At 35.7% G+C, this 17,655-nt stretch overlaps 1 protein-coding gene and 1 pseudogene across 1 annotated transcript in view; one reads left to right on the top strand and one right to left on the bottom strand.

Moving 5' to 3' along the window:
* The window catches only part of LOC119523373 (kelch-like protein 15), a 38,922-nt gene that overhangs the window by 7,890 nt on the left and 13,377 nt on the right, over positions 1-17,655 (top strand). The window contains 1 exon segment of the mRNA XM_037822126.1: positions 3,043-3,743. Within this exon segment, the coding sequence (XP_037678054.1) occupies positions 3,043-3,743 (701 nt within the window).
* LOC119523874 lies at positions 16,493-16,591 on the bottom strand (annotated as a pseudogene).

Genomic DNA, 17,655 nt, shown 5'->3' with positions numbered 1-17,655 from the left:
AAGCCTTCCCTCTAAGATCTGGAACAAGACAAGGATGCCCACTATGACCACTGTTATTCAACATTGTGCTGGAAGTGCTAGCCAGGGCAATCGGGCAAGACAAAGAAATAAAAGGCATCCAAATTGGAAAAGAAGAAGTAAAACTGTCATTGTTTGCAGATGATATGATCTTGTATCTAGAAAACCCTGAGAAATCAACGATACACCTACTAGAGCTAATAAGCAAATTTAGCAAAGTAGCGGGATACAAGATTAATGCACATAAGTCAGTAATGTTTCTAGCATATAGCATATAGCCATAATGGTCTTTTCAACAAATGGGGCTGGGAGAGTTGGCTATCCATATCCAAAAGAATAAAAGAGGACCCCTACCTCACCCCCTACACCCATACTATCCTAGTGGCAGAGAGATTCCAAAAGTAGCTGAGAGGTCACTCTGGTGGGTACACTATCTTCTAGGAGTTTTATGGTACTTTCTTTTATATTGAGATCTTTGGTCCATTTTGAGTTAATTTTTGTGTAGGGGCTCCATGCCTGGAGTGTATAATGGTTCAGCCACTCTGGAAGTCAGTCTTGCAGTTCCTTAGAAAACTAGATATAGAGTTACCATTCGATCCAGTGATTCCACTTCTCGGTATATACCCGGAAGATCGGAGAGCAGTGACACGAACAGATATCTGCACGCCAGTGTTCTTAGCAGCAGTATTCACAATTGCCAAAAGATGGAAACAACCCAAATGTCCTTCAACAGATGAGTGGATAAATAAAATGTGGTATATACACATGATGGAATACTACGCGGCAGTAAGAAGGAACGATCTCGTGAAACATATGACAACATGGATGAACCTTGAGGACATAATGCTAAGCGAAATAAGCCAGGCACAAAAAGAGAAATATTATGTGCTACCACTAATGTGAACTTTGAAAAATGTATAAGAAATGGTTTATAATGTAGAATGTAGGGGAACTAGCAATAGAGAGCAATTAAGGAAGGGGGAACAATAATCCAAGAAGAACAGATAAGCTATTTAACGTTCTGGGGATGCCCAGGAATGACTATTGTCTGTTAATTTCTGATGGATATAGTAGGAGCAAGTTCACAGAAATGTTGCTATATTAGGTAACTTTCTTGGGGTAGAGTAGGAACATGTTGGAAGTTAAGCAGTTATCTTAGGTTAGTTGTCTTTTTCTTACTCCCTTGTTATGGTCTCATTGAAATGTTCTTTTATTGTATGTTTGTTTTCTTTTTAACTTTTTTTTCATACAGTTGATTTGAAAAAGAAGGGAAAGTTAAAAAAAAAAAACCAAAACAAGGAAAAAAAGATGTAGTGCCCCCTTGAGGAGCTGGTGGAGAATGCAGGGGTATTTGCCTACCCCACCTCGATGGTTGCTAACATGACCACAGACATAGGGGACTGGTGGTTTGATGGGTTGAGCCCTCTACCATAGGTTTTACCCTTGGGAAGACGGTTGCTGCAAAGGAGAGGCTAGGCCTCCCTATAATTGTGCCTAAGAGCCTCGTCCCGAATGCCTCTTTGATGCTCAGATGTGGCCCTCTCTCTCTGGCTAAGCCAACTTGAAAGGTGAAATCACTGCCCTCCCCCCTATGTGGGATCAGACACCCAGGGGAGTGAACCTCCCTGGCATCGTGGAATATGACTCCCGGGGAGGAATGTAGACCTGGCATCATGGGACGGAGAACATCTTCTTGACCAAAAGGGGGATGTGAAAGGAAATGAAATAAGCTTCAGTGGCAGAGAGATTCCAGAAGGAGCTGAGAGGTCACTCTGGTGGGCACTCTTACACACTTTAGACAACCCTTTTTAGGTTCTAAAGAATTGGGGTAGCTGGTGGTGGATACCTGGAACTATCAAACTACAACCCAGAACCCATGAATCTCGAAGACAGTTGTATAAAAATGTAGCTTATGAGGGGTGACAATGGGATTGGGAAAGCCATAAGGACCACACTCCACTTTGTCTAGTTTATGGATGGATGAGTAGAAAAATAGGGGAAGGAAACAAACAGACAAAGGTACCCAGTGTTCTTTTTTACTTCAATTGCTCTTTTTCACTCTAATTATTATTCTTGTTATTTTTGTGTGTGTGCTAATGAAGGTGTCAGGGATTGATTTGGGTGATGAATGTACCACTATGTAATGGTACTGTAAACAATCGAAAGTACGATTTGTTTTGTATGACTGCGTGGTATGTGAATATATCTCAATAAAATGAAGATAAAATAAAATAAAATAAAATAAAATAAAAGTAACGTTAATGGGTTAAGTAAAAAGATTTTTCAGGAAAAATCTCCTGAAATCCCATTACCTAGAGACATCAATTTGGTATATATTCCTCCAGACTTTTTCTCATATAAATGTGTTTTTGAAAATATACTTGGTGTACTGCGGTCGCCTTTTCTCATATAACAATATCTAATAAATATGCTTTGTTATAAGAGGTAGATTATTGCCAAACAGTCCATTATAGGACTGTACCATATTTATTTAATAATATATTGTTGGACTATTTAATGCTTCCAACTTTTATTATAAAGCTTTGAAGGAAAAAACCTCATGTATGAACAGTTTTGAATATTTATCTGATTGTTTTCTTTGGATAAATTTCTAGAAGAAATTTTCTAGGTGTCAGCAGTGTGGTTTAATTTATTTTTTGTCTCCTTTTCTCATAATTTAGTATTTGTGAAATATGTTTTGTGTTGCTAGTTTGGGGTCATGTTTAAATATATTTCATGAATGGTTTAAAATCAGTAGAATAAGTATATATGGTTTATAAACTAATAATTTACCATTGTTCAATAGACATTTAATAGATTTTTCCCCCAGATAGGGAAGCGAAAATTGTTAGTCTGCAAACCTTTATGTTGTCTTCTCCCAGAGGGCTTGTACATTTAGGACTTAGGCAGTGGAACTGAGATAATTATAAAAATTGTTTAAGCACTAAGTTAATCATGTCTTCAGAATGCGTGGAAATGATTAACACAGTTTTCTTTGATTACCTTTTTCCAGGTGATTCATAGCAGGGGATGTGGAAGGATTCTCTTCCTCCATTCATGACACCAGTATTTCTGCTGGGTTCAGAGCACTATACGAGGAAGGATTGCTTCTTGATGTTACTCTGGTCATTGAAGATCATCAGTTCCAAGCCCATAAAGCGCTCCTGGCCACCCAGAGTGATTACTTCAGGATAATGTTTACTGCTGACATGAGGGAGTGAGATCAGGACAAAATTCATTTAAAAGGTCTTACTGCTACAGGTTTCAGCCATGTTCTGCAGTTTATGTACTATGGAACCATAGAACTGAGTATGAATACTGTTCATGAGATTCTTCAGGCTGCCATGTATATCCAACTCATAGAAGTGGTGAAGTTCTGCTGCTCTTTTCTATTAGCAAAAATCTGCTTAGAAAATTGCGCAGAAATTATGAGACTCTTAGATGATTTCGGTGTAAACATCGAGGGAGTCAAGAAGAAGCTGGACACCTTTCTGTTAGACAACTTTGTGACACTCATGTCCAGGCCTGACTTCCTGTCTTATCTAAGCTTTGAGAAGCTCATGTCTTATTTGGATAATGATCATCTGAGCAGGTTCCCAGAGATAGAGCTGTACGAGGCTGTGCAGTCTTGGCTGCGGCATGATAGAAGACGCTGGAGACATACTGATACCATCATTCAGAACATCAGGTTTTGTTTGATGACACCATCCAGTGTTTTTGAGAAGGTTGGTGCATTTGAAAGCAATAGACAGGACTCATCATTTAGTTAAGGCAATATGTCTTGATAGATAAGATTCCCAGACTGGTCAGGAGCCAAAAAGAGAATGCATAGTTCATAAAAATAGTTCATGTATAAGAAGCCTACTTTGTTGTAGTTTGTGCATTTAAGTTTTTAAAAACACATTTTATGGGTGAAAGATGAACCAGGTAGGTAGTAGCATAGTTTTGTTTTCAAGTACTTTTAAAGTTGAAGGGTAATTAACCCAAAATATTAGAAGTTTGCTTCAGCTTTTCTTTTCACAAGTAATTAAATTTGAACCGGGTCAGACTAGCTCTCTTTTTTGTAAAAACGAATTTGAATAACACATGCTGAAATTGGAGTTGAGAAGAGGTTTATAGTTCTGAATGATGTGCATTAATACAGTTTCTTATTCCTCTAAAATGTAGTAAGGATATATAAACTAGCTCTTGAAAATCAGTAGGCACTAGTAGTGATTTTTCTTCCCACTTTCACCCTAGTTCTGTTTTTCCTCCCATTTCATGTGAATACTAACTAAATTTGATGGTGAAAACATATTTTATGTGTCTGAAAACATGGTTTGGCCTTTCTAAACCAATAGACTGTAAACCTTTTGTCTACACTGATCAGACATCCCGGTACATATTATACCGTTTTCATAGTTCTGCTGTTTTAAAAATAGTGTTTCTCCAAGACAGCCTTGACCTTTTTACATGTAAGCATTTTCAGTTTTGTATCAGTTTCACTTGTGATCCTTTCTTGCCCAAAGGAGAGAAAGCAGTTTCAGTAATTGCTTAGCTTAATTGGTTTCTAAATCACATGGTTACCTCTGGAGCTCTGTTTACCTCTTACATCTTTTCTTCTTTCTAGAAAGCACATTTAAAGCTTTGGTAGACACCCTTTATGTTAAACAGTTCCTCAGCTTTAGTTACCAGTCCTGGTGATAAAAATATAATATCTGTAGAGGAGGGTTGTGCCTTTGAATAAAACCCAGCAGCTTGGCATGCGCCCCCACCCAGAAATGCTGTGAAATGTCAACTTATATTTTCCATAGAGAACTCAGTTTTATGGGATTTTATCTTTATTCTAGCGATGTATTGATTTGACAGAAGTAATTGAAACTAAAGAATATATTTCTTTTAAGTGTTTCCTTTTATTGTGAAATGTACACATAAAAGTGATAACTTTCAAAATATGATTTAACAAGTAGTTATAGAGCAAACTTCAAAGGATCTTAGGGGTTAAAGTTCCACAATTTCAGTTTTTTCCTTATTGTGCAATATAACATATATACAAAAAAGTGATGACTTTCAAAAGTACAATTTAACAAGTAGTTATAGAGAAAATTTCAGAGAATGTTACGGGTTACAGTTCCACCATTTCAGTTATTTTCTTCCAGTTCTAATACCCTAGAGACTAAAAAAAAATTTATATAAAGATTCAGTATTCATAATCCTTTGTCTTTTGCTACTCCTCCCTCTCTTTTGATCACTGTCTCAATCTAAGAATACATTTCTTAATTATTCTTTGTTCAGTGATACTCAGCCCCACATCAGCTATGTAAATCATTTGTACCTGATGTTTTTATTTTTTTTTCTTACTATTGTTTTTATTGCTCTCTTTCCCTGGGGAGCCCTGTTTTGTCTTTATACATTTAATTCAAGTGCTTTTCTGCTACCAAAACAAACAAAAACCCTGCAGCTTGAGTCTAGATGGAAGTACTCATGGAATAGAAAGTAATATTTCCCCTTTTGTGGGGCAATATGATGGATCATTGATAGCTGTGAATGATTTTTAAGTGCTGATCCGGCAGAGCCTTTTTATATTCCAATCATCAGATTAAGGTAGAAGATAGCAACAGTGGCTGAAAGTGAATACTACTGAGTAATTTTTTAAATTGTATAAAATAATGCTGGTACATCCAATAGATCACTTTTGCATATACGGCATCAGGAGTGTTTATTGCCCATTGGCCAGGTATTGATTGGGTCATCAGAATAAAAATGGTGTCAAGGCTTCCTTCTTGAGTTAATTTCTTAGGGAAACTTAATAAAGATGTAGCCACAGAGAAATTTTTCAATTTTTTTATAATGTAATATAAATAGTTCAGTTTTTAGTAATCCTGGTAAGATAAGTATGGCGGAAAGTATTCTTGCCCTAGTGGTGTGTGAGATTGTAATGTTTATCAAAGGAGTCCATGGCTTTCTAAGTACTGAGAAAACACCGAGTTAGGCAGATTTGGGGCTTACCTTATAGATCATCTCTAGAAACAAAACTTTAGAAACCAACTTAAAAAAAATAGAAAATTTGATTGGGAAAGGAGAGAATTAAGACTAATTTACACCATACTATTTTGAACTCCTTGAAAACAGGGCCCATCTTTTTTTCCTGTACCCAGCTCACTGCAGATCTCAAACAAGGACATCTTATTACCCACTACATATGCACAGCACCAGAGAGTGCACTGTAACATAAAGACATGTTTCATCTTTGCTGGTCCTTTTTCAGTGAGAGAATCTACCAGAGAAAAGTGGAGGCAGTTTTCAGTTGTGGTTTTATTCTATTTGCTGAAATTTAGAAAAATGGAATTTTGATTCATACTTTTTATTTTTAGCCTTAAATTTTAAAAACATTTTTCTATTATTGGATTTTCTAAACATTGAAAGGATAGTAGAATGACCACCCAGATACTTCCACATAGGTTACTAGTTGTTAACATTTTGCCATATTTACTTTAGCAAGCTAACAGGTAGACAGTGTGTATGTATGTATAATTTGTTTTGTTTCTTGTTAAACCATTTCAAAGAGTTGTAGACAGTATGACACTTCACCCCTAAATATTTCAGCAAGTGTCTCATCTACCAAGACTGAGGATATTCTCCTACATATAACCATAATACCATTGTCACACTAAGAAAATTAACAATAATTCCTTAATGTCATGTAATATCCAATCCATTTTATGATTTTCTCAATTGTCCCAAGAAATCTTTTTTAGCTGTTTTTCATGAACCAAGATTTAAACAGGGTTCATACAGCACATACATATCTCTCTCAATCTGTAATTGTCTCTCTTTTACGTTTATCATGAGGATGTTCAAAGGTAGAAAAAGTTGAAAGAATAGTATAACTGTATAGCTATTACCTAGATTAAAGAACCATTACTAACATTTTGCCATATTTGCTTTAAATAGATTTTTTTTCTTTTCTGAACCTTTGAAAATAAGTTGTAGACATGATACCTTACCCTTAAATACTTAAGCATGCCTCTCCTAAGGATACAGACTTTTTCCTACCTAACTACACTGCCATACCATGTAGGAAAATTAACAATAAGACCCGATATTATCTAATAGCTAGTCCATGTTCAGATTTTCCCAGTTGTCCCCAAAATGCACCAAAATCCACTCAAGGTTTATATATTGCTTTTAGTTACCATGTCTGTTTAGTCGTTCTTAGTCTAGTGCAATCCTCCACCTTTTTTTCAGAAAAGACCAGATGACCAGCCATCTCACAGTGTCCCACATTCTGAATTTATCTGAGTACTTCCTTGTGTTGGTGTTAACTTAGTTCCTTTTCCTCTATTCCTTTTGTTTCCTGTGAGCACATATGCTTTTTTTTCACATTTTTCTATTGCTATGAGGTAACTAAGGCATTTTAGGAACAATTATAGAAGTATTGTTATAGTGGCAGAGGAAAACTTGGAAAACAATATAGCAACTCTTTGATCGAATTTCAAACTTCTTTGTGTTAAGAAGCTAAGTGGCTCAATCGTGGCTAAAATCAAGCATTTTATTCACACTGTTCTGTGTATGTTTCTTTTAGATTTATAAGATCCAAGATTCCCTCCCCCTTTTTTAATTTAGAGTCCTTTCATTTCTGTTTGTTGGGATTAAAACTAGCTGAAGTATTAAAATCGAAAAGTTATTAGTGCGTATCTGTTGACTCTGGAACTGTGCTGTCCAATATGGTTACCACTTGTGGCTATTGAAAACTTGAAATATGGGTATTCTGAGTTGAGATTTCAAAGACTGAAATGACAAAAAGGATGTAAATTACTTTATTATATTGATTATGTATTGCAATTACAGTATTTTGGGTTAAATAAAAGATTATTGCATTCAGTTTTACCTTTTTAATTAAAACTTACACCTTTGGCTTGTATGTGTGGCTTAGGTTATATTTCTATTGCACAGCGCTGCTCTGGAAGTTCAGGAACTAAGTTGTTCATTAGAAACTCTGCATATGCATACATATTCTTACATTTCTGTAAAAAGAAATGTAGAAGCCTTGTACAAAGCTTCTGTACAAAGTTTGATGAAGGAACCCATGGAGATTTTAATTCTTCCTTTGGTGGTAATGATCAGATCTGAACAGTGGCTTCAGAGTAAGGGGAAGGAGGTGTTCTGCCTCTTCCTGGGGAAGAGCCCCCACTGATTGTAGCAACCTGTAGCTGTGCTGAAATCTTTGGGTTTATTCTTTGGCATTATCTTTTTCCCTGGTCCTCTACTGGACTTTCTCATCAGCTGAAAACAGATTGTCTTAACTCTTTGAGTACTTTCTGGGACCATTATCAAGACCAAGGCTTCCACATTTCCTCAGTGAGTGTTTTAGAGGCAGTGATAGTATTTATTGCTATATATATGTGAAAGGCTGGGAATCTTATCCCACAACAAATGGCACCATCCAGACTGGAACCCAGGTCTGCTTGCTTCCTGGTCCAGGGGCGCCTTAGTGCGGCTGTCAGATGCAGGAAGCATGCAGTTAACCTGTGGCTCAGCCTGTGTCTTTTAGAAGTTGTTAGAGTTGTGAAAATTCTGATGTGTTCACACGAATGAAACCTTATAGCCTAATTTAATGGCACTGGAAAAAGTATAAGGTGTGGGGAAATTTTTAAGATGCGAAAGCATAATTCTGAGGTTTTCACTGTAATAATCAAAGAAATCTGAAAATAAATTTTTGAAGGATCTTGTCTTTTGAAGTAGTTTCTAAAGACTTCGTTTGATTCATTTTTTTTTATCTGTAGCGGATTCCTAGTTTTAAAACTAGACAACAATTTCAGTTTTTACTTATGCAAATACCCGTGGCATGTTTTTCTACTAGCTCTGATGGTCTTTGCAGAGATAAGGCTTGACGTTTGTTGTTCTGAATTTCAGTGATGTGAAGATTTAAATAGTTTCAACTTTGCTCTCTTTAGTCTTCTGGTTTTTAAAAAACAATTGCGCTATTGAAAACATTTTATGAAGTAAATGTATATTTGGTGAAATGTGTATTATACTTCACTTTTTTGTATGGAAAAAATCTTTTTAGCAAAATTGTTAAATTATTCATTAAAATACCCATATGTTGATTCTTTAATAATATCATAATATTTTTGAATCCAGGGCATCTTCAGTGTCATAAGTATACATAAGGTAAGGCTCAGCATACCAGTGATCCCCTTAGAAACTGTATTAGTATGTAAAGTATCTTTAAAATTATCATAATAAAAACTTCCATTTTTTTAAAAGGGAAAGGAAAAAATCTATTTAAAATCCTATAAAAAACACACATTAGATCAGCTTTGCATTTAAGATTTTATAGTTGATTTTTCATTGGCTGTTTATTCAGGAAGCAGATTAAAATTTTAATTCTCAAATTTATTATTGAGAAAACACCGTGTGAACATGGCTCAAGAATCTTCAGAAGTTAGTCTTATGATGAAGTCTTTTATTTGGCTTTCCTTCTGCTTTACCATTTTTATAAATAATGTTATTTACATAGTAGAGATTACATTTATTTTTATAAATGTTTACCATTTTTATAAATAATGTTATTTACATAGTAGAGATTATTTTCATAAATAGGAAAAAATCCCTATGTATTGTGAATTCTAGAAGTTAGTTTTACCATCTGAATACTACTGTGATCAGATAATAAAAAGATGGCCTTAAATCTTTTTAAAAAATTACATGTTCTTCTACCTTTTAGTGCTTATGCACTGTTTATTTAATTTCTAATAGTACTCTATTACTATTGTACCACAATTGGTAGGAAATTAAACTTTCTAAGTACATTCATTCATTCATTCATTCATTTATTTATTGCCACAACTTTAAAGTGCATTTATTTTTGAATTAAATATTTTTCACTTTACGGGAAAGTTGAAGAGATAGAGGGACTAACCAAGTTGTGGTGAAACTCTAATTATTAGAGTGTTGTCCTGAGGCCACCGTGGTCACTTTACTTCTAAGGTTCAGTTCAGTATTTTAGCTTCTTGCCTACTCAGAGAAAAGAGGATGGGTAAACCCTTATCAAATTTCTCTTTACCGTTTGGTATTTGACTATGATTATAGTATTACTGAAAGGATTTGTGTTTAGCATGAACTGATTTTTACATAGCCTTATCCCTGGTCATTATCTCAATTTTTCAGGACCTAGGGATTAATTAAGGACAGTTTGCACTTAGCTTTTTTGGTGATGCTTTGTGTTTTACCTAAGTCAGTATAAGCTTTAGTTTTTAGCATGATTTTATAAAGACTTCTCATACCAGGGTAGATGCTTTTACAATACAACATATAAAGACTGCTCCACATTTTACTGAATATTGAAATTATATCACATGTAGCTGTGGTTCCCAAAAGATATGTTAGTTTTAGAACTAATGTTAAAGTGAAGCTCCATGAGAGTAAATGCTTTGTTTCTGGATATTTCTTTTGAGAAGATTGGGTCACAGTGGAGGAGGGATGATAAAAACTGACCTCCAGGACTCAGTCATCTACATGATATCTTACACTCACCATTCTGAGAATTAAATTAGCCTTTTTGGATGTGAGAGGGGCCAGAGAGGGGTCTGCTTATACAACTAACTTCTTTTATAAAGGGGAAAATACCTAAATTGGAGGCTTGTCCAAGGTCACACAGGGACGTGCGAGCAGTGTTTAAGTCTGCTTAACCTGGGGACCTGAGTTCAGGGACTGTTCCTCTCCCACCTGGCTGATGGATAAATAAAAGGCATTATTTTCCCTTTGGTGTAGTATAAGTGTATTGGGCATTTTAAAACTCATTTCAAAAGGTGAAACAGCTGATAATATTTTAAATTGGCTGGCTGAAAGTCAAATAATTTTAGACTGTAGTCAGTTTGAGTAGATTTTTTTAAATTCCAGATTTTTAATCAAATAAAGGTAGTAAGCTCTGTGAAAATGCCCATTTTAATTTCATTGCAAGTTACATTTGAATTCTCTCAAAATGAAGAGTGATATATACACATTACTTTTAATAACTTAAGAGTTTAATAAATGAGTTATAACATTTTGACAGTGAATGGAGAAATAGATGGAATTTTTGCCCAGTGGAAATGGGCTAGCTATTATTTCTTTAACTTAATATATATTTACTGGAACCACATTTGGAATTAATCATTCCTCGCATTTTCTCCTTTGCTAACTACATGCTTATGTGCATGCAAAGTTACATTAAACTAAAAAGATTAGAGGAGCAAATGGGCAATTTAAATTTTCAGACCACTGTTTTAATTCAAGAGGTAATGTATATATTCTGGCATTTGGTATTCAGAATAAGACAAAATGTTTTCATAATACAATTTTTTTTTGTTAAGTATCAAAGCAAGGCAAGTGATAGAGTGACTGTTCTTCCCAAGTTCTAAAACAAGACAGCTTTTTAATCCTATGAAAAGATAAGGAAAATAATTCAGAACATGAGAGAAATGTCATTCTTTCCATATCTCTTTTGTGAGCGCCTGATACACAGATAGTTAAACTTTACGTGAATGGGAGAAATGCTTTTCCTATGAAAAGATGAGCCACACATTTCTTTTTGGATGGCTTCCTTCATTAATGAATTCTAAATGATTCCATTCACATGGGAAGTTTTAGCCCCATGCTTTTTGTTTTAAAGCAGAGTATTTCTGAAACTTTGTCCAGAATTGTCAGAGAGGTATTAATTCGCTGTTTCCATAATGAAAGAAGAAACTGATTTTGCTCATTTTTTTGTGGTTTTAGAGGAGAATTGCAACAATAAGTAGCAAAACAAGGCAGATCTAGAACTTCCCGCCATGGTGGAGAGAAGTAGGAGCTACATTTCTTGGTCAGAAGATTTTATATGGAAAAATCATCTATCTCAAAGACACAAATTATCGGGGGGCTTAGAAGTAGAAAAAATTGGATTAAGATATATAGCTTTGATTTGGACTTACACATGGATTTGAAATGACTCTGGTAAACTCTCTGGAACCCAGGTTTTGGAGGAGCACAATAGCATGAACGGGGAGACAACAAAGGAACCAGAATAGTGGGTGTAAACCTAAAGACAAGAAAATTATTAAGGGCAGTTAAGTTGAACCAATTTTATGGAATCTGCAAGAGCCTGAGGTTGGAAGGTGGGAGGCTGCCAGAGGCCTTCTTGCCTTGTCCTTGGTGTGTGACTTTGGAATCCTCTCCATTACCCCCTCCAGGGGCCGCAGGCTCGCTGACTTCAGAGGCAGACAGTTCATGACTTTGGGAGAAAGTGTGCCTTGGACCTTTTTTCTGATTACAGAAGAGATACATGGTCCTTGTAAAAGCAGACACAGACCTGTGTAGAACCTTTTAAAAAGGGAAAATCCCCCAAGAACTTGCTGGTAACTGTATGTTGTACATGTTTACAGATGTTTTCTCCTGCATCTATTGCTGACTGTAAAACAGTCCATTTTTATTTTTTGAGAATATTAAATACATGGTTCTGTAGTTTTTCTCATTTAATATTTTGAACATCTGTGTTAGTGCATATGGATTAACTTCATTTTTATTGTGAAATATACAGAGAGAAGTGATAACTTTCAAAGTACAATTTAACAAGTAGTTAGAAAGCAAATTTCAAAGAATGTTATGGGTTACAGTTCTACAATTTCAGTTATTTCCTTACTATGAAATACAGTGTATATACAGAAAGGTGATAACTTTCAAAGTACAATTTAACGAGTAGTTATAGAGAAAATTTCAAAGAATGTTTTGGGTCACAGTTCTGCAATTTCAGTTATTTCCTTATTCTGTAATATATATACAGAAAGATGGTAGCTTTCAAAATACAATTTAACAAGTAGCTGTAGAGCAAATTTCAAAGAATGTAATGGGTTACAGTTCTACCATGTCAGTTATTTCCTTCTAGCTGTTCTAATACCCTAGAAACTAAAAAAAAAAAATTATATAAAGATTCAGTGTTAAATCCTATCTTGTCTGTTGCTACCCCTTCCTCTTGTTTGATCACTTTCCTAACCTTCAGGAATATCCAGGCAGTGACTACCCTAACCTGTTCATATTGAAAAGGGGTGTCAACATTATAGGGAAGGGGGCTGCATCTGGTTGATGTTCTTGAAGAGGCTGTTAAACCTCATTATTTTTAATGACTGCATAAGTTGTGTACCAGAGTTTATCCAATGTCTTATGATAGATATTTGAGTTGTTTCCAGTTTTCTGTGCTATTGCAAATAGTAATACAGTGAGCATCTATTAACCTTGGCAGTTCTAATTACAAAGCTTGTCCTTATACTGACCTAAAATTTTCCTAACTTCCACTTACTGGTTCTGAAAACAGTTGCCATCTTTCTCCTGAGTCTTCTCTTGGGTTGAAACACTCCTCATCTGTTTGACCAATTCTTCCTGTGATTTTGGATCCCTTCATTGTCTTTCAGATGTGGTCGTGTAGTGATGGAACCGAACAATAGGTCTCAGTTGTGGTTTCACCTGAATAGAGAGGGTGGGACTGTATTCTTTTAATACAGTCCACAATTTTATCCAGTTAAAGCTTCACATTTGGAGTTCATGTATCCCTCGAGCATCTGATAAAAGCTGTGGACTCTCCACCACCCCACCTTACCCCCTCCAAATGCACTAGCACAATTATTGCTGCAATTTCAGGTGGTTCATGGGTCCCTGGTGTTTTCTCTTTTCTTTATGATTAGATTTTGTTGATTACTTTGTTGAAGTCATGGGTTCTCTCTTTCCCTACCAGTGCTGTCACATCGTCAAAAATTAAACAAGAAACAGTGTTGGTGTTGGCATTACTTAGTGAGTCTGTGCTGCCTCCTAGTGTTTAGCACTTTCTTATTCTAAAGTGCTCTCTATATATTTTTAACAATCCAGGATCAATCTCAAGCTATCCAATCTGTAGTTCAGAAATCTGTCTGTCTTCTAGGCCTCTTCCATTCTTCACTATTCCACACAGATTACGGAAAGCAATTAAGCTACCTTATCTGCAGAGCCTTTCAGTATAACAGGATGTGATTTGTGAGATTGAATGACTTGAACTCAGAATAACTAGATGGGCTCCCCCCCCCCCTCAGCCATTTTGGATTTAAGTTTCTTCCTAGTAGTTGTATTTGATGTTCAGATTGGAAAGAATAAAACATTCTTAGCCGAGAGTGGAAATGAAGTAGGAAAAAGAAGTTTCTCTTTGTCATTTGTTAATATTATGTTAACCACCCCGTGGTTTAGGGGTGGGGAAGAAGCTTCACTTTTTCCGGTACTTCTTTTTACTTTAACCTCTGAAGTGCCATTTATTCAATATTGGATCTTTGTAAACCCACAGTTCATCCCAAAGTTTTAGTCTTATTCACAATATTCTTAAAGCTCCATTTCACTCTTTATAATACTTGTTTTATGTGCCTATTAAAAAATGTGTTATAAATGGTTTCTTAACATCTGAATTCCACAAAGTTCTCTGCAGCTGTGTCCGATTTTTTAGATGCTTTCCCCTTTTCGTCCCCTTGTCAGTGTATTTTTCAGTTGTGCCATCGGTATTATGCCTTTGAGAGCCTCCAAGCCTTCTTGAGCTTCCTTACAGTTTCTGATGTTGGAATCCATCCTAATTTTTCTTTGAAAAACTTGAAATCTGTCTATCCAATATGTGCAGCATTCCCCTTCCTTTTTTGATTTCTAAATAACATGGCAGCTTTCTCTAAAGGTTTCTGCTATTTGCACTTTCCCCATCAAGTTTTACTGGGGAGGATTAGGTCTAAAGTAGCTGATTCCCTTGTTTCTCTTCTACTTTCTGAAAGACAGAATTTTTGCACAAACTGAAAACACGTCATCAGATGCACTGATTTAAGCTGAGAGACTCTACACAGATAACCCCTGGTCAGTAATAATAGCTAGTAACAGCTAATATTTTTTTGCATGTTACCACTTGACAGGCACCTTACTAAGTCCTTTCCTCATAGATTATCTCACTTGACTCCTGTCGGGTTATGAGGTATAGGTGCTCTTGTTATCCCAATAATACAGATTAGGAAACAGGCTTGAGGATGTTGAGTTTCATGCCCAAGATCACATAGCTTGTGAGTGGCAAAGTCAGATTTTTCCTGAATCAGATTCTTAATCACTATACTGTGCTGCTTGATGTGGTGCTTAATTACTATGTTGGACAAGATTCTGTTACTTCAAAATCTGTGTAGCTCTGAGACCACTGGCTGTGCACAGTAGGCACTTAAATATTTAATTTGAGGTTTCTGTTTCTTCTCGATTTCTAGGATATTGCCTCTTAGCTTCTGCAAGTCAGTAAGAAAAAGATGAGAAAAATGGGTCAGGTACACTATTAGGCAATTCAAAGAAGAAATGAACAAAGAGTGAAAATAGGCAAAGATGCTTATTTTTACTAATCATCAAATATATTTTTGGTGGTTTTAGGAGTCCTGTTTTTTAAATGGCAAGAACTCTGTTTTTCGCTTTATAACTGTGATACATGAGAAACAAAGAATGCAAAAATGTTTGTGAAATTCAAAATAGTCACTTATTAACACAAGCAAGCACACATAAAATTTTATTTAATTGGGATAATACCAGAGTATTGTTGCTTTTAAAAACTGAGTATATTGTGAACATCGTTTCACGTTAATACTCAACGATGTTATCCTCAATGGTTGTCTACCATTCCATTGTTTCTCATAAGAGATTGGCTTTCAGTTTGTTTCCTTTGTTCTTCACTTTAACTTTTTATATGTGAAGTAAAAGTTAAGATCTCAGATCTTCCTCAGATATTTGCTTTATTCTTATGTCATTTTCTTTATTGAAATTACTTGTTTACCATTAGTCAGTGTTTGCTTTGATTTCTCCCACAGTTGTTATTTTGTCTTAGAAAAATTGGACTGGATGCCCAATCATTGTATCCCATATGGTTGATTCTTTTTATTGATATAGGGACAGCTATAACATCTTTTGTTTGGGAGGGGTCATTAGGCTCAATTGTTGGACACATGAAGTATTTTTTTCCTTTATTAGAGAAGTTGGGGGTTCACCGAACAATCATGCATAAAATATAGGATTCCCCTGCACCACCCCACCACCAACACCTTGCATTGGTGTGGAACATTTGTTACAATTGATGTTAGCACATTTTATAATTGTATTATTAATTACAATTCATGGTTTAACTTAGGGCTCACTGTTTGTACAGGGTAGTTCCATGGATTTAAAATTTTTTTTTGTTTTGTTACCATATATGCAATCTAACCTTTCCCCTTTTGATACTATTCAGATATATATTTCGGTGCTGTTAATCACATTCGCGATTGTTGTGCTACCATCACCACCATTTCCAAAACATTTCCATCATTCCAAAATGAACCCTGTCCATTTTAAGCCTTAACTTCCCCATCCCTTGGTAACCTATAGTCTAGATTCTGACTCTATGAATCAGAATTGCTTTTTCTAATTGTTTCAAATCAGTCAGATCATACAGTATTTGTCCTTTTGTGTCTAGCTCAAAAATATGGAACGCTTGACGAATTTGCACGCCGTTGTGCAGGGCCATGCTAATCTTCTCAGTATCGTTCCAATTTTAGTATATGTGCTGCTGAAGCAAGCATGTAAAGTGTTTTTAATGAATATGTCATTTGAAGATTTTTCTAAGGAATAATGGACACTGTGTTATACTGGAAATTGCATGAGCTTTGGGGTAGATTGTCCTGGTTTAAGGTTCAGATCCTGGCTCTACTGGTTTTAGTCGTGTAATAAACTTGGGCAAGTCACATAACATTTTAAGCCTCAGTTTTCTTATCAGGAAAACAGGGATGGTTATTGCTGTTGCACAGGAGAAATAATTTAACATGAGATGCACATGTAAAACACCCAGTGCAGTAATAATGTCAGTTTTCTTTTATGTAGTTAGACGAGGGGTTCTCAACCTTTTAAAAACAATTTTATGGTGCTTTCTGTTTCAGATACTTTATTGGACTAACGTGGGAAATGAATGAATGAATAAAAGAGAGAGAAGGAGGGGAGGAAAGAGAGAGGAAAAGGAAGGAAAGAAAGCTTATAAGTATATATGCCTGGTCTTGACTCTGTCCCAAGCTGTCATCCTGGATTTCCAACCAGTTCCTAGGCATTTCCACCTCAGCATCCTACCAGCAACTCAAAATTCATCACCAGTGGTTGGATACTTGTCCCAAACCAGCTTGTTCTCCTTGTTTCCTTTAATGATAACTCCACTCTATCACCTGAATTTCAATCCAGAAATCATATTTGAATCCTCTTGTTTTCACCCTTTCCCTATTTCACATCAGTCAGGGAATTCTGTAGATTATATCTCTATAATATCTCATATATGCTTTCCAAATTTAAGACCCTCTTATGTCATTCTTGCCATGTTATGATACAGGCTTTTTCTGCTTGGTCTCTGACTTACTTCCTCTCTCTCAGAGTATCCTTTGAGTCTTTGGGGCCACGTCAGTTGGTTCTCCAACTGAAATTCTGTAGCATTCACAGATAACGCTGTACAGCTTCATCCTAATTGTCAACTGACTCATTTACTTTCAGTAAATTCATATTTGTTTTCAGTTCCCCAAATATATTCTAAGTTTTTTGAGGGAATGGACTACATCTTACATCTCTCCTCACAGCACTTGGGACAGTACTTAAAAGTGCTTC

Source organism: Choloepus didactylus, chromosome X (genome assembly GCF_015220235.1).
Source record: "Choloepus didactylus isolate mChoDid1 chromosome X, mChoDid1.pri, whole genome shotgun sequence".
Classification (NCBI taxonomy): Eukaryota; Metazoa; Chordata; class Mammalia; order Pilosa; family Megalonychidae; genus Choloepus; species Choloepus didactylus.
This window is presented reverse-complemented; position numbering and strand designations above follow the sequence as displayed.